The sequence below is a fragment of the Gorilla gorilla genome, chromosome 2 (assembly GCF_029281585.2).
Source record: "Gorilla gorilla gorilla isolate KB3781 chromosome 2, NHGRI_mGorGor1-v2.1_pri, whole genome shotgun sequence".
Taxonomy (NCBI): Eukaryota; Metazoa; Chordata; class Mammalia; order Primates; family Hominidae; genus Gorilla; species Gorilla gorilla.
In genome coordinates this window covers 62,255,335-62,272,290 of record NC_086017.1, presented here as the reverse complement: position 1 = coordinate 62,272,290, position 16,956 = coordinate 62,255,335, and the positions used below count along the sequence as shown (strand labels likewise).

Genomic DNA, 16,956 nt, shown 5'->3' with positions numbered 1-16,956 from the left:
TGCAGGGTAGGAGCCTGGCATGCCGGTGCTACCTGCTCTCTCTGAGTTGGCGATGCCCGAGAGGAAGATGTTGAGAAACCACTCGAGGGAGTACTGGTACATGGGGTCCACATTGGCCAGGTCGGACACACAGAAGAAGAGGATCTGGGTGCGGACGGCCACGGGTATGTACTCCATGCGCGTCAGGTCAATGTCCTTCTCCGTCTGCTCTGCAATCCTGACTTTGGCCTGTGGGTGTAGTGGGTGGGGGGAGGGGTCAAAGAGCAGAAGGCAGGGGGTTTGGGGGGCAGGCCTAGGGCAGGCAGGGAGAGGTGGGGGGCAGGCCCGGGGCACTCCCGGGGCAGGTGGGTGGGCAGGCAGCAGCTGACCTGGATCTCAGCGGCCTTCATCTTGGAGGCTTCCAGCACCTTGATGAGTTCCATGTCATCTACAGGGTTGCCCTCGGAGGAGCTGAGCCGGTACAGGATCTGGTCCTCAATGTCCTTCAGCTCCTGGCGCATCTTGGCATTACTGATAATCAGCTGGTTCTTGGCCTCCTCCAGGTCGGGTCGCTCCTCTGCCACTACCTGGCCCAGTAGCTGGTCCTCTAGGCCACTGCCGGGGGCAGGGGACACCAAGTCTGTAATACCTGGTGGGCCCCGGAGGGCTAGCCGTGAACCTGCTCACCCATCCACCTGTGCTTCTGGGGCTCCAAGAGCCCAGCATCCTTGCCAGTGTTGGCCTAGGAGGCCTAGCCTCCATCTCAGGCTGCAGGGCTAGTGCAGAGCCTGCCTTCAAAGACATCAGTTCTCAGTGAGACCCTGGGTGGCAGCCTGGAATCCTAGAAGGGGCTGAGCAGTTGGATGTGTGAGCGGCTGGGGTCTCTGGACAATACCTCCTTGGCAAGTGGGGGCTGTGATACCCAGGGCAGGCCTTCAGGGTGTTTTTGCCCCCTGCTTTGTGGAGAGGTTCATACTGACCACTGAAATGGAGGCCTTAGCACAAAGCAGGCCTGTGGGCTGTGGGCTGTGTATGGATGGCCAGCGAAAACCACAGTGCCCAGGCTCATGGCAGCAAGGATAAGAAGCAGGGCATTTGGGTTCAAGGAGCCAGAGTGTGCCCGACTCAGGGCTCTGGGTCAGCTCTGAGGATGAGGGCACAGGGCCTGGCGAGGGCTCAGTAGGAGAGAAGGGGTCCCTGGAGGAGGTGAGGCTGGTGCTAGACACAGAGGCTGGGGACCCTGACCAGGGATCTGGATGAGGTGGGGATGAAGGTTCTTAGGTGGAAACAGTGGTGGGTAGGAGGAGCTGGTGGAAGTGCTAGAAAGGCTTCGAACGTGAGTGCCTGGGGTGAAACTGGTGGAGACTTTGAGTGGGGGAAGTCCCACTGACTCCCGGCCTGGGGGTGGGAGAGGAGCAGCTGGGCAGGCAGAGGCAGAGCTGATGCTTGGGCGTTCCCAAGAGTGGGGGCTCACCTGGGCGACAGGGTGAAGTTGATGAGGGTGAGTTTGGTGGAGATCTCGGGCGTGTAATGTGGGTTGGGCAGCTTGGTGGTGATGTACATCCTGAAGTCCTCATGGTAGGGGATCACCGTGTCCCCCAGCTTCAGCACCGTGTTTCCCTGCTGCTTGTACGTCTGTGGTGGGTGGGACCGGTGGGTACTGTGGCCTGAGCATCACCAGTGGGGCAGGGGAAGGGGACTGCCCTGTCCAGGCCTACTGCCACCCTGCCATCACCACTGCAGACCCACCTGCTTGAGCAGCACCGGCTCCAGGGCTGGGTCTAGCTCCTCGCCCACGTTCTCCAGGAGACATGGCTTGCCAAAGCGGATGGCGTTCTCCATGCTGCGCAGGAAGTCGCGGTCACTCAACTTGAACACATCCAGCCCATTGTCCTTCTCCTGTAAGGGAAGGGGAAAAGAAGGGGTTGCAGGGACTGAGAGCCAGCCTGAGGCTCTGCGGCTCACCACTGCCCTTGCTATGCCTGGCTGGGGTGGGGTGGTGGTGCCTGGTGGGTGGGCTCACCATGTTCTTGATCCATTTGTTGGCCTGGCTCTGAGGGTCAATGAAGTGGGTCCAGCGCTGGGAAAACTGGTTGATGACCCCGTTCTCCACTGACAGTGTGTCGTTGGGGAGGCCAGCGATCTGTGGAGAGGCAGCCACTGGACTGGGTCAGGGCTTTCCTGCAAGCAGGGTCACTGAGGGCATCAGCATCTCCCGGCCTCGTGTTTCGGCTATGGACTTCCCTCTCCTTACTGCATCCCCTTGGAGGTTGGGGGCAGGTGACAATGTAGGCAATGCCTCACCCCCAGGACTCCTGCCTCTCCCTCGCTCCTGGGCTGGATACCTAACCATGGCACAGCCCCTGAGAGAGCACAGGCCCAAGGACACTGATGGCCCCAGATGGACAGAGAAACCCACAGACAGAAAGGCCCTCCTTCGCTGTGCCTTTTTGTCCTCTTGCCTACCGAGTGCTCACTTGATGAGACCATCTTCATAGAGCCCATACCCCACTGACCCTCCTGGCCTCTGCCCATGCCTGGCCTCTGCCTATGGCCTCTTGGTTACCTCTCTTTGCCAACTCTCCCTGCCCTTCAGAGTCTCGCTCAGATACTTCCTTTAGGAAAGCTTTCTTTTATTTTCTTTTCTTTACCTTTCTTTTCTTTTTTGGCAATGGCATGATCTTGGCTCACTGGAGCCTCCACCTCCTGGGTTCAGGTGATCCTCCCATCTCAGTCTCCTGAGAAGCTGGGACTACAGGCATTCACGACCATGCCTGGCTAATTTTTGAATTTTTAGTAGAGACGGGGTTTTGCCATGTTGCCCAGACTAGTCTCAAACATCTGGGCTCAAGCAATCCACCTGCCTTGGCCTCCCAAAGTGCTGGGATTACACTGCATCTGACCAGACAACCCTTCTAAACCCTACTGTGGACACTGTTTCTCAACTTCCACCCAACACTCTTTTTTTTTTCTTTTGAGACGGAGTCTCGCTCTGTCACCCAGGCTGGAGTGCAGTGGCGCAATCTCTGCTCACTGCAACCCCCGCCTCCTGGGTTCAAGCCAATTCTCCTGCCTCAGCCTCCTGAGTAGCTGGGATTACAGGCTTACAGGCGTGTGCCCCTACACCAGGCTAATTTTTGTAGTTTTAGTAGAAGGGGGTTTCACCATGTTGGCCAAGCTGGTCTCTAACTCCTGACCTCAGGTGATCCACCCACCTTGGCCTCCCAAAATGCTGGGATTACAGGCGTGAGCCACCACGCCTGGTCCATCACACTCTTAAAAGTACCCCTAATCCCTCTCCCCACATTTAGCTAGCATCTGTGCCACACTCAGCCCAGCTTTCTCCTCCTGTCCTCCTACCACCCTCTTGCTGGGCACAGGAGGGTTCAGCAGAGGCAGCTCCGAGCCAGGCCCTGGAAAGCAGGGTAGGAAGGAGGCAGAAGGCTCCTGGCCCAGCCTGGACCACACCACAGGCCCTGCCTGGGCACTCCTGCCCCTGGGGTGGGCACCTGCCACGATCGGATCTTCACAGGGTTCCCCAGCGTCCCGATTAGCGTGGGCTCGGAGGTGTGTGGGACATTGTGGCTCCTGAGCTGCTTGACCCAGCTGTCGTAGAGCACCGTGCGGTACTGGCCCTGGGGAGATGCCAGACTCAGGACCACCCCACCATGACACTCACAGAGACCTCCCAACTCCCACTAAGCCACAGTGCTTGGCAGTTGCAGAGATCTGAGCTCAGACACGGAGCCAGATACCTGCATTCTAATCCCACTTCGGGTGACTTTCTTGGCCTCCACAAACCTCAGCCCTTCATCTGCGAAACAGGCAAAGCTAACGATGCCTGCCTGTAATGGCGGCTATGAGGATTAAATGGGACACAGATGGCATGTTTAGAACAGTGCCTGGCACGCAGCAAGTGCAGAAGTGTGAGCTCTTCTATGTTCCCACTAGGTGGCTTTTCTGGCTGTTTTGTACACTGCTGTATCCCCAGTGCTCTGAGCCTGGCTCAGAGAGGGAGCCTGCTAAGTGCTTGTTGAATGACTGAGTGAGCGGAGAACCACCTGCAGGCTGCCTGTCATGGAGGTGAGGCCTCAAGGAGGAAGGGTCTCTTTGGGAAGGCAAGGCTGGTCAGAGACAGAGGTGGGGACTTCTTACCGTGAAGGGGCCCAGGTAGGCCACAAAGCCAGCGGCCACCAGGACATCGCCGGAGATGTTGTTGAGCATGTACTGCAGGTTCTCCACCGTCTCCTGCCAGCGCACCTTCTCATCCGACAGCCTGTTGATGAGCTGGAGGGGCAGCCCGTGGGGTGGGCTCTGGGAGGCTGGGCTAGGGGCCTGGGGCTGGCCCTACCCACTGTAGCACCTGGAGTTGCCAGGGAGGGGGTGTGGACAGCCAACCCAGGACCCACCAGCGCCCTGGTCCTTTCTGGCCCGTCTGGGCCAGGCCCGCTTGCAGGCCTTGCAGGAGGAGGGTGCGCACCTTGCCAGCTCGGCCCAGCCGCTGCTCACACTGCTCACACTTCAGCTCCAGCTCCTCCTTCTTGGTAATGCATTCCCGGTACTTAGCCTGCATTGTGGCGATGCCGTCCTCCACCTCACGAAGGCGCTGTTTTGCCTCATCCAGGATCCTCTGTGTCACCCCCAGGTCGTCCTGGGCCTCCAGCAGGGCTTGCTGTGGGGCGGAGGGCGCAGGATTAGCTCGCCGAGTACCCCGGGGAGGGGAGCCCTCCCCCACCAGCTCCACTCAGACCTCACCCGCTTGGGCTCCACGGCCTTGGCCACAAAGTGGTACTTGTGCATGGCGCGCACCCACTGGCAGATGGAGGTGCAAGCCTTGGACACCTTGGCAATGGCGGCTGGCTGGAACTCTTCATTATCGATGTACGGCTGGATGGCTTTGATCACCACATCGCCAATGTTGTCCTGAGGTGGGAAGCCTGGGTCTCAAGAGGCTGCTTCTCAAGGGTGACAGGGGAAGGGCTCTGCTGGGAGGTAGGGCCTGCTGAGGGACACCCTGGCTTTTATGCCCTGTGCAGGCCTCAGTATAGATTCTTTCTCCTTAAGGAACAACATAGCCCAGAAAGGCTGGCCAGAAGGTAATCTTTGGTCCCCAGGATTTTAGATCATATGATTAGGGAGGTCTTCCTTGGGATACTGCGGCAGTCTCAAGAGCACATAACACACAAGACCCCACTTAAAAGCTCATTTAAAGGCAAGGGCTACTTCCTGAAAGCAAGACCATCAGCAAGTATTGGGATGAGTGAATGGTTCTGAGGCCCACCAGGCTCATGTTCAACCTCAAGAGCCTACCCCACCCCCTGGGGCTCTTGTCCCACCCAGGGAGAGTCCAGCCCTGTAGTTCATAATAGGCCCAGGTATTTGCATTGCTCACGAGCTCCCAGGGGTCAGAGCTTGGGCCCAGGGGAGCCTAAGCACCAGCCTTGAGCACTCTTGACTTGGGCGCTTCTCTCAGAGGGACTTGATTAGGCCTGTGGGGCCTCTAGTTTCCTGTCTGATGGAAGAGGAGAAGGAGGGATGGGGTAGCCCATAAGGGGTCCAGATGCTGCTGAAATGGGTGTGGGATGTGCCCGGGGCCTGATACTGACACACAGTGGATGGTGGCCTGTGTGGGACAGGCAGCTGCCCCCTAGCTAATTTCTGGGATGCAGAGGAAACCCCCAAAGAGGTTATGAGCTCCAGGCTACTTAACCATGGCACAGCCCCCGAAAGACCACGTGCCCAAGGATACTGATGGCCCCAGATGGACAGAGAAACCCGGAGACAGACAGGGAAGCTGGGCCCCAGGTGCTGAGGCTGAGGGAGAGAGAGGATGACTGGGCAGATGGTGAAGGTCTTGGCCAAGGCCTGGGGGTTTCTGGGATGAAAGGGCATGAAAGAGAATCCCCAGGCTGTGGAGACTTGGAATGACCATGGGTGACTTCCTATGGGGCACAGGAGCCTGTCCAGGTCCCAATTTCCTCAATACCTTTCTGTGGGTGGGTCTGTCACCCTACCAGACCGAGAACTCCTTGGGGCCAGGCTCTGGTTCCAGCCATCTGCGTGGCCCTCGGGCCCTTGTGTGGTGCTGGTGGTGTGGAGGTGGACAGAGAGAGACAGGACAGAGGCCACTGCACATGCAGATGATGTGGTGGGGCAAGCTCCTCTCCAGCTTCACTGTCCTGCCGGGTGGGCCTTGTCCTCACTCGCTGGCTGGCCAGGGTGCCTGGCATGCTTACCTTGTCAAACTTCAAGAGGCTCTCAAGGAAGCGGCCCGGGTCCTGCAGCAGCCCCTTGCCAGGCTCCCAGTAGTCATCCACCTTGGTGCCTGGCTTTTCTCCAGGCACCTTCTTGGGCTTGATGCCTTTCATGATGCACACAGCTTCTATGACCAGTTTCACACCCGGGGGTGGCCGCTGCATGGCACGTACCTGCAGGCCCAGCCACCAAGTGGGGAAGACTCAGACCCAGTGGGCACCCCTCGGCAGGGACCCTGCCAGAAAGGTTGGCCCTACCAACCAAGTCTCTACTACTACAGGACACGGGCATATCCAGAGATCCACCGAGGTTGGCCTCAGCCCACAGTTCCTTCTGTTCCCCAACCCAGGTGCCCATGCTCCTACTTAGGCCCTGGGGGCTGGAATGAGGAGGGTGGGGCAGGCTGCTGGGTCCCAGGGGATGTGCAGAGGGAAGGCTTGAGGACAGAGGCATATGAGAGGGAATGCCAGGAGATGCCCTGCTGCCCACCTCGGTCACATCGTTCTTGTTGAGGTTGCGCAGGCTGGCCAGAGCCGCATCCAGGGCTGGCAACGCCTCGTCCAGGTCCTTCTGGGCATCGTCAGCAATAGCTTGTGCCTTCTTGGCCTTCTCATTGGCTTTGATCTCCTCTGTCTGCACTGAATTCCGGGTCTCCTCGGCGATGGCCGTATCCACCTGGGGATGGGAGACATAGGGATGTCCTCCCCCCTTTTCTCTTCTCTGCATCTCAGTCTCCCCAGATGGAAGGAGAGTTGGGGTGCCCTGTTCTCCAAGGGTCCTCCAGCTGTGACAGGCCAGAGAGGTCTGGGAGTACCAGGAACCCCTTCCACCTCCTGAGTGCTCACCATGGGCCTGGCGTGTGGCTTGGGGCCTTACAAGTTTAGATATAAGTGCCCCACAGGCAGGGCCCCCTAAGCCTGCAGGCACCTTCATGCAAGACAGAGAAAGACGCTCCTCCCACCTTTCTTTTAGCTTCTTTCTATCTACTGGGAAATTTTGCAATGCACTGACTTTGCCGAGCAGGACACTTGACTATTCCTTCCAGAAAGCTGTCATAAGGAATACACAAACTGCAAGGTCTGCCATGAGGATCGGGCCCTCCAACGCGGGGCCCTGTGCTGGGCAGACTCCGGGTTGTGGTTATTGGAATCGTTCAGATTCCTCTGCCTTGCTCCTCACCGACCCCCTGCCCAGTGCAGTGCCTGGCATAGAAGAGCTACTGGGCAAACATTCTATGACAAAATGGATGGCTACTGATTGAGGAAGCTGGGGCACACGGAGGCCAGATGACTTGCAGCGGCCAGGCAGCTAGCGAGCCTGCGCCTGTGTGGGGGTGCCGAGCTTCCTCAGAGTCAGGCATTGGGGAGGGGCTCGGGAGCACCCCAACCTTGATCTGCTCCATGGTGAGCATGATGTCCTTGGCAGCCTCCTCCAGCAGGGGGTGCATACTCTCCAGGTCCTCCTGCATCTTGGCTACGTCCTCAGAAGTGCACAGCAGCTAGGGGTCAGGGCAGAGACAGGAAAACAGGTGTGGCAGGGACAGAGAGAGCACAGGGCCTGCTGGGCCGCCCTCATTCATGAGAGAGAAGCTGTGGCCGGCAGCTTCAGTGGCCCCCACATTGCCCAGCCGACCCCAGAGGAAGGGCATCAGTCCCCCAAATATCTGTGGGGTGCCACGCTTTGGCCTGGCCCTTGACTGGCAACTTTTGTTCTTTTGATGAGGGGGGAAGCCACCCACTTCAACGTCGTGGGCTGCAGTTTGAAAGGCGGAGCATGGTGTCACGCTGGAGTCAGGGCTGAGTGAGCGGGCAGCCTGCAGGCAGCTGACCTTGTCCACGGGGACTCGCCTGGGCCCACCTTGTCAAGGCCGCTCTTCATGCGGTTCTTGGCAGTTTTCAGCTCCAGTTTCTTCTGCCCGATGAGGGTGGAGAAAATATGAAGCAGCTCCAAGTAGCTCTTGGGGGTCACATAGTTGTGGCGGGTCAGCTCTGCCAGGTACTCGATGCACTTCTTGGACACCGACTGGTGGATGTACACACAGACCTGGATCTGGGGGAGGAAGACCATGGATGCCGGCCTGGTAGAGGCCCCAGGAAAGACAGGGACTGGGTGCCCACAGCCACTGCAACCTGGGCCGAGGAGGGGGCCACAGCAGGAACCTCCATGCCTTTCACATTCACTCTGTGAGCCTCAAGACCTCCAGGTCGAGGTCACCTTTTCTGCAGATGAAAAACCCCAGGCCCAGGGAAGTCCAGGGGTTAGTTCAAGTTCACATAGCTGTCAAGGGCAGGGCTGGCTTTGAACTTGGATCTAGCTGTCTCCCAGCTCTTGGACCAGTGGTCTTTTCACAGCCCCCATGACCTGCCTCTCTCTGAGAGCCCTGAGGTGGTTCCCCCTCAGAGGCTGGATCTAGGGGGAGAGAGGGCCCAAGGCCTCAGCACAGCTGGGTAGGGAAATGTTGGGACTGTCACCGTCTCAGGCTGGACCAGGCAAATCTACACCCCCATCTGTGATCTCTGGAGTTCTATTGGGGGTTCTTGGAAGAAAGCACCATGAGGCCCTCAGGGAATAAGGGAAGCAGTACCCGTGCAGCTGTGTGCGCAGCACCCTAGTCACTGTGATGACCTGTGGCTCTGCCCATTTACAGATGAGGAAACGGAGGCTTAGACAGGAAACACAGCCTGACCCAAAGCTTACCCTCGGTGGTGGGCCTGGGAATCTCATCCAGACCTTGGTGACCCTGAGCCCATGCCCCAAGCTAAACAGGTCTCCCCAAGGGCCTGAGCTTCAGCAAGACACCCACCAGTCCTTGGATTTCTTCCTGGGAGGATTCCAGTTCTGGGATCTCATTGAGGAACATGGTGGCCACAGACTTCAGGGCTTCTGCCGGCCACTCGTTAAACCAGTCGATGGTACAGCAGTTGACCAGGGAGGGAAACTGCCTCAGACGAGCTCGGAAGACCTCTCCGATGGGGCTGGAAAGTCAGGAATCCAAATGAGGTCCAGAGACACTGACCAACGACCCCAGGAGCCCAGGACCCAGGGCCCTTGCACAGCCCTGTGGCATGGCAGCCAGGACACAGCAGCACAGCAGCCTGGGCCCAATGGCATGATGGCCAGGCCCAGGGCCGCGTCTCCTCATCTCAGGCCCCAGTGCATGGCGTCCAGTGTCCCCGGGGCCAGCCCACGTACACACCCAGCTCCGCTGCCCCGGCGCAGCCTGGCGACAGCTGCCTGTACCTCATGCACAGCACCATGTGGATGTTGCTGCGCACACGCCCGGTGTAAGCAGCCATGAGGTTGGCCTTGGTGGGCTGTAGGCCCTGCTCCTGGATATAGGGCCGCATGGTGCTGACGATCTGGTCCTGCTCGTCCGCAGTATAGAGGTTGGGAATGTCACCAGAGTTTAGGATGTTGTTGATATCTTCCAGGAAGGATTCGTTCTTGATCTGGGGAGGGGTGAAGGGTGGGGAGCTAAGCCCCTGCATGTTGGACTCTATGACCACAGTCTCGCTGGACCTTCACAACAGCTCCATTTGACAGACTATACCACTAAGGCTCAGAGAAGCCCAGAGTCACACAAGTGACCTCATAAGAGACTAGCCTGTAGTCATAGTCTAGGACTTGCCCCCGTGCAGAAGCTCTGAAAACCACTGGGTTGTGGCAGGACCCTGGGTCCTCAGTGGGGGTTGTGGCATCTTCCTCTTCACCCCTCTCCATGCCTTAGTTTACTCACAAGAGGAAACCATGGCCACGGGCAGAGATAGGTCCTTGCCCATCTCATACAGCCTGGGCCTGGCTTGTGTTAGATGGCATCCTCCGTTTCCTGACTCACAGTGGCTGCCTTGAAGGGAGCTCTGGGGTTGGGACAGGGCTGGGAGCAGAGGGGCCTTTGTCTAGGGTGGGGCACATTCAGGGGCTTCAGGCTGGGCCCCTGGGCCCAACCCTGACCACCAGCCAGGTTGAAGCCTGTTCTGTCGTGTGACCCTAGACAACCTCTCAGAGATCTAGGGAGAAGCCTCATGCCATCCCAAGAGGGAGCAGGGAAGCCATGGGTCCCTAGCACTTTGGGGACAAGCCCTGTGGTCCTTGAGGTGGGACGCCATTGGCCAGTGAGTGGGGTGCTATGCTACCAGGGCCTTCTTTACCTTCGGGGCATGAGTGATGATCTATACCCCACCTTAGCTCTGAGAGGTTGGGTTTGGTCTCATGCTCTCAACCTGCCCATCTGTGGCCCCACCTGGTCCTGGTGGTCTCTTCTGAGATCTGCCCTGACTGTGAGCTGGGCATGAAGGACTGGCCACCTTCCGGGATGCTATGCTCAGATGGGGTTGTGTCCAGCCCCCCCGAGCCCTGCCCTCTGCTGTGGCAGTGGCACCTGGGTGTCTGAGAAGAGGAAGGTGATGGGTAGGTTCTGCAGGCCCGCCTTGAGCAGGACCTTCTTCACATCATCTCGCCACTCGGACATGCTGTAGTTCTTGGATAGTTCAATCTGGAAGCACTCGTACTCGGCCCTGGAGGCAGAAGTTTGGGTTGAAGCATGCCAGGGGCTTGGGGCCAGACGCTGAAGGGTGGTGGGTGACCACACCCTACCCTGACCACCTGGAATTCTGCTCCCATCCTGGGCAGACCTGCAGACCCTTCAGGCCCTGAACCTGCTTTTTTGCCTCCAGACCTTTGCCCAAGTTGTTCCCTCAGTCCAAACACCCTTCCCTTCCATCCTCCCAGCTCTGATTCTGAGAGCAGCCCTGGCCACCTCCCCTAGTAATCCCTCTGGGATGCCTGCACCACACTTCCCTCCCCACAGCACCACAGGGCACTGCTGCTGCCTCTCTCTGGAGCCCAGATCCTGCTACTAGTCTTTCCAGAAGCCTGTAGGCTGCACAGGCCTGCTTCAGGGCTGCCCGAGGCCTCTACCACTGTGCAAAAGCATGGGTCAGTCAAACCGACCAGCCAGCCCTGGCTGCCCACTGCCCAGCACGCCCCGGAGGCGCTCACATGTGCGAGGCGAGCCGTGTGAGGGAGCTGCGGCCGCTGCCACCCATGCCCAGCAGGAGTGCATTGCCCAGCGCCTGGCGTAGGGTGCGGCTGATGCGACAGATGTGGCTCATGGCGTCCATGAAGAGGACCAGCTTCAGCTTGGCCGTGTTGATCTGGTTGTAGTCCTCTATGTACTCCTCGATCACCTGCATCATCTGCGCACCAAGGCGAGGATGGGGAAGGCGGGGTCTCTCTTACTGTAGGTTCTCCCCGATTCCCCCCACCCACCCGCTTTCTTCTCTGTCCTGACTGAGAAGCACAGGTGCCTTGACCACCTGTGACCCGGCCAGCTGCATGTTGCCCCTGCAGGCTCGAGCCCAAGCTGAACATTCCCAGACACTGATAAACTTGCTTAGATTGTTGCTCAAAACACTGAGGGACTGGCCTAGCGCGGTGGCTCACACCTGTAATCCCAGCACTGTGGGAAGCCAAGGCGGGAGGATCACTTGAGCCCAGGAGTTCAACACCAGCCTGGGCAACATGGCGAAACTCTGCCTCTACCAAAAAATAAAAAATAAAAATAAAAATTAGCCGGGCGTGGTGGTGCGTGCCTGTGGTCCCAGCTACTCAGGAAGCTGAGGTGGGACGACTGATAGAGCCCATGAGGTAGAGGCTGCAGTAAGCCAAGTTCGTGCCACTGCCCTCCAGCCTAGGTGACAGAGCAAGACCCAGTCACATACACACACACACAAAAACAAAAGCAAAAATAAAACCCACGGAGGGATCAAGCATATTGTTAAACACACAGAAGCTAGCCCCAGCCCACCCAAATCCTTCAGTCCTCATGTGAACTCCATAACTCATATGACTCCCTTGTTGCACACATACTGAGCTAGAACATCTCTGCTCTCCCCCGTATGTGAGTTCCCCTAATAAATGCTCTGGACTAATTACCCTGTAATTCAATGCTTCTTTCTTTGGAATCTCAACCAGCCCAATCTAGGGATGGCTTGGGGGCAGTCCCTTGTAGGAACTTGCTTGCTGTCACTTTTGGGGCGACTCCAATCATGGGCTCGGCCGATCAGAGCACTGTGTACCGGGGCCCTCCCTGACCGGGAGCTCACCTGCCACAGCGTACCCTGTTCCTCCTGTGCATGGTGGGGACGCTGGGCCTTAAGAAGCCAGGCCCCCCTGCACGAGGCCTGACCCAGGGACACATGGAGGCCTGAGAGTTGGGTCAGGGCCCTGCCTGCTCCTTCTGGGGCTTACCAGGGTGTGCTGACCCTGTGACCCTGGTGGGAGCTCTTGGAATCAGGAGAGGATGCGTGTGGAGAGAAACTGTCAGGAGGCCTGCTTCAGCCATGCAGCACTGGGGCCACCAAGTGAGGCCTCTTCCCTGCCTCCCTGGGGTCCTGACTGAGACCCATGGCCCCAGGCCCCGCCCCCGGCCCCCTGTGGAGGGATGATTGCCCCTGTGTCTAGAGCCCATCTCAGCTGGACCACAGGCTGGTTTTCAGAGATAAGTGAAGAAACCAGTACCCAGAGAGAGCAAGGGCATGCCGGGAGTCTCCTGGAGCTGGCCGTCTTACCCCGCGTCCTGGCCCCCTGGTTATAGTGTGGTAGTCTGTTAGTGGTGACTGCAGGGGGCCTGGGCCCCAGGGAGGCAGATTGAAGAGGACCCCACCAGGGGCAGGGCGCCTGCCTGGGCCCCTCACCTTACTCTCACTGGTGATGAGCTCGTAGGACTTGACGTCGGAGCCTGGTGACATGAAGTCCCCATAAAGAATGGGCTGGAAGGGGCAGACCTTGTTGAAGGTCACCTCCCACTGCTCCATGCAGCGCTTGAGGAGCTGGTCGAACCAGCTGCGGTCCTCCTCATTCACCAGTCGGTCCCGGAACACGCGGCAGTTCTCGTGATACCACAGTCGCAGCAGCTGCACTTGGTCCTGCAGTAGCCCCAGCATCGGTGCCTGTCCTTGGCCCCCAAGCCCTCAGCTGTCTCTCAAACCACCAGGCAAGGGAGGGTGGGCCCCAGTTCCTGGGGCCCTGACTGGAGCCTGGCTCTCCCACCATGGCCCAGGGACAGTGTGTGGGGGCTGCTGGCAAGTGCAACTGCTGGCTGGCTGAGGATGGGGTGGATTGCACAGTGCTGCCTGGGCCTCCTCATGCCTCAGCTCCGAGTCCAGCTGGCCGAGTGCCCTCTGGGTGTCTGGCTCTGCTAGCTTGTCACAAGCACCTCACTTCCACCTTTTAGCCCCCTGTGGCTCCCCTAACCCCAAACCTGGGAGGGATGCTTGATGCTCCTAACACTTTCCCAACACCCCACATCTAACCACCCATCAAGCCACACTGACGTGACCCACCAATCTCCTCTGAACCTGCCCCCTCTTTCCATCTCAGCTGCCGCCTCTGTCCCAGCTTCCCTGCATCTCCCTGGGTGGCAGGACTGCCCTCCGGAAGCTCCCAGCCTTTTCTGTAGACTTTGTTGGCTACAAGTGTGGCTACAAGGCCAGGGTCAGCTTCTGTCCTGCTCACCCCATCTCCTTAGCCTGGGCTACACACACACTGGCCACTCAGTCCCATTCCAAAGTGCAGGTCTGTCCCCCGCCCACCCACATGACTCATTACACCCTCAGAACAAATTTAAGCTCCATGTTGGCCCCCCACGGTGCCTAGTGCCTGGACCCACCCCTGCCAGTGCCCCTGACACCTGGCTCCCTGCTGCACTTCCCCCTCCTTCCACCTGGGGTTTTTGGTTCCCAGAGGGCACCCTGCTCACTGTCCCTCAAGCGTTCCCACATGCAGGGCCCACACCAGAAGCCCTCTTTCTCCCTCGTCTTGCCCTAGCTCTCTCATGTGATCCCCGTCTCAGCCACCATTCCAGGTGTGGGTTCAACTAACAAGACTGGGCTCAGCTGCACCAAGGCTGGGCTCTGGAGGGCCTGGCACCTCCATGTTCCAGGAAGCCCCACTCAGGGCCTGTTTGGGCAGGAAGGCCTGAAATTGGTGGGGCTGGGGAGGATGGGGAGAGCAGTGTGGGCATTGGGGAGGGTGCCTGCCTGGTCCTCACCTCGACCTTAGCCAGGTCAGCCATGAGCATGCCTTGGAAGACCTTGGAGAGGTCCCTCAGGTTGAAGGTGTAGTGGGACTTGGCTGGAGTGGGCAGCAGCTGGGAGGTGATGGTTGCATACACCATGATGGTGGCTTCCACAAGGGGCTCCGTGAAGTGGGCAATGTGGGGGGCCCCAGCTGGGGGAACAGGAGAATGGCCTGGGTCACATGCCAGGAGCTCCCTCTGCCGCCTCTGCAGGTCCTGACCTCCTTGCCTTTGCTGTGCTGTGCCCCCCACCAAGCCCCTTCCCCAGCCTTCAGGCTTGGATTCCACGTACCCTTTGGCCCCATCTCGGATGCCCCCAGCTTGGGGGAGGTGAAGAATCTCCTGCTCTGCACCCCTTATATCTTTATACTGACATGGCCTGTCGGAGCACTGGGACTCATCATGGAACTAGGGGCGCTCGTGGGGTCAGTGCTGGGCGGGGCCGTTACTGCCTTGTCCTATGGAGGCTGTGCCTAAACCTGAACATTCCACCTATGAGCCACACTTGGGGAGGGTCTCATGATCCACGTAGGCCTCAAGATGCCGAAGAGTGGGCGTGGGGAGGCTTGGAGCACACCCCCGACCTTGAGGGCTCACCACCCACTTCGGGGCTGCCTACCCCTCAGCCTGCATTTTTACCACTCATACATCTATCGGCCTGTTCTTTGAAAACTATCCAATTCTGTGCTGGGAACCCAAATTCTGTCAGTAGAAACTTGGCGGAGAAGTGGAGAAAATGGAAAGCAAGGGCAGGAGAGGGGCCTGTCTGTTGACACAGGCACTGGGCACAGAGTGACCCAAACAGACACACTCCTTGCCGTCAAGCTGACACTCTTGTTGGTAAGGACAACAATGAGTGGATTAGCAAGTAACAAAGACAGCAAATAGGTGGCAAGGGCTACGGGCAGCCCTGCAGCAGGAGAGGGGCCCGGGGAGGGCCAGAGTTGGGCTTGGGGGCGATTTTACGGAATGCTAGGGGAGGCCTCACTGAGGAAGGGGACGGTCAAGCAGAGAAGTGAGATGCAAGCTTGCACATAACTGGAGAAAAATTGTCCCAGGCAGAGGGGACACCAAGGGCAAAGGCCTGGAGGTGGGTGCAGGCCTGGCATGTTAAGGACCAGCAATGAGGGGATGAGCAGGAGGCGGTGAGATCAGAGGATGAGGCGGGGCGAACTGAGGATGGCTTTGCCTACCACTGTCAGGACCCGGGCTCTTGCCTGGATGCAATGGGTGAGAGAGAAGGAGTGTGGACTGATGGAATGATTTCATGGGTCCCTGTGGCCCCAAGCGGAAGATAGACCTTAGGCAGGTGAAGGCAGCTGCCAGGAGACCATGGTGGGGCTATAGCACTGGCTGGGTGGGCGAGGACAGGGTGGTGAACAGTGGCCGATCGGGATGGGTTCTCAAGGGAGAACCTATGGGACCTCCTGACAGGTGAGCTGTGGGGTGAGGGAAGTGGGGATGGAGGATGGCGCCAAGACCCCGTCTTGCCGGGAGCACCTGGAAGGATGGAGCTGCCATTGCCTGAGATGGGAAGAGTGCGGGGACCGGGGTACTCGGGAGTTTGGCTCTGGACAGGTTTGGCCTGAGATACCCTGTGGACATCCCAGGGGAGATGTGGAATCAGGCGTTCATGGGAGAGGTCTGGGCTGAGGAGGTAGACTTGGGAGTTGCCAGCACAAAGATGGTTTTCCCCGTCAGAGGCGGGATGGGACTGTCTCAGGAGAGTGTGGTTGGAGGGAGAAGAGGCTGGAGACCAAGCCCCAGTCCAGCCGAGAATGGGCAGCCAGGGATGGGGGAGGCCTGAGAGAAGCCCATGGCAGGAAGGGGACGTCTGCCGGCCAGCACTACTGACCCCTGGGAAGGCGAGAACGAGGGCTGACCGCTGGTCTGGCCACAGAAGGCAACTGGTGACAAGAACTCTCAGAGGGTGAGAGGTGCATTCACAGGAAAGTGGGAGGGGAGGGTGGGTGCAGTGGGAAAGACAATGCTTTGGAGGAGTTTTGCTACCAAGGTGAGCAGAGAGATAGAGTGATGGGCTGGGGCAGGTGGGAAGGGGGCCCAGAGAGGCTGTTTTGCATTTGGTGGTTAAGATGGAGTATGGGGCTTGTTTGTGGAAAGCCCAGTGGTGAAGGGAGCACTGGTGTTGGCGGGGAAGAGGGGTGCCACATTCCCAGGCAGGCCCAGGAGGAGGCTGGGCTTGGCTGTGGAGCAGCAGTCCGTTCCCAGCCACAGGAGGGAAGGCAGGGCGCAGGTAAGCAAGTGGGTGCAGACCCAAAAGGGAGCTGTTTCTCGACAGCCTCTTTCAGCTGAAGGCAGGGGGAGGAGGCAGGCCTGGGCAAGGACAGCGACTGCAGTGGTCAGCCGCCTTGCCGCGACGACGGGCAGATTCACCACGATGCCTGCCCCGCACAAACCACTCACGGCTTTCCTGCGCACACCTGCTCCCTGGAGTTCTGGTTCTTCACACAGGGTGGGAGTTTGTTGGATTCCCTTATTTATGTATTCATTTTGCATTTAATTTGCATCTATCATCAGCTGGACACTAACGCAGGCATGGAAGGGCTCTAAGAATGGGTGAATGAGCCTATGGGGCAGCCAGTGCCTGTGTCAACCTTCGCTCTGGCACCCTAGTGGCCCAAGGT

The 16,956-nt window shown here is 58.7% G+C and overlaps 1 protein-coding gene across 3 annotated transcripts in view; it reads right to left on the bottom strand.

Moving 5' to 3' along the window:
• DNAH1 (dynein axonemal heavy chain 1) overlaps positions 1-16,956 on the bottom strand; it is a 78,433-nt gene that overhangs the window by 7,442 nt on the left and 54,035 nt on the right. For 2 of the 3 annotated variants that reach the window (XM_055382574.2, XM_055382576.2), the window contains exons 45-63: positions 14,285-14,463; positions 12,930-13,160; positions 11,233-11,429; positions 10,613-10,748; positions 9,475-9,683; positions 9,038-9,209; positions 8,092-8,283; positions 7,622-7,732; positions 6,724-6,909; positions 6,216-6,407; positions 4,735-4,902; positions 4,460-4,651; positions 4,135-4,266; positions 3,489-3,614; positions 2,003-2,122; positions 1,729-1,878; positions 1,454-1,614; positions 369-594; positions 33-228 (exon numbers count right to left, since the gene is read on the bottom strand). In XM_055382574.2, the coding sequence (XP_055238549.2) occupies positions 33-228; positions 369-594; positions 1,454-1,614; positions 1,729-1,878; positions 2,003-2,122; positions 3,489-3,614; positions 4,135-4,266; positions 4,460-4,651; positions 4,735-4,902; positions 6,216-6,407; positions 6,724-6,909; positions 7,622-7,732; positions 8,092-8,283; positions 9,038-9,209; positions 9,475-9,683; positions 10,613-10,748; positions 11,233-11,429; positions 12,930-13,160; positions 14,285-14,463 (3,276 nt within the window). The remainder of the gene's footprint in view (positions 1-32; positions 229-368; positions 595-1,453; positions 1,615-1,728; positions 1,879-2,002; positions 2,123-3,488; positions 3,615-4,134; positions 4,267-4,459; positions 4,652-4,734; positions 4,903-6,215; positions 6,408-6,723; positions 6,910-7,621; positions 7,733-8,091; positions 8,284-9,037; positions 9,210-9,474; positions 9,684-10,612; positions 10,749-11,232; positions 11,430-12,929; positions 13,161-14,284; positions 14,464-16,956) is intronic. The other variant, XM_055382575.2, reaches the window with a different exon arrangement.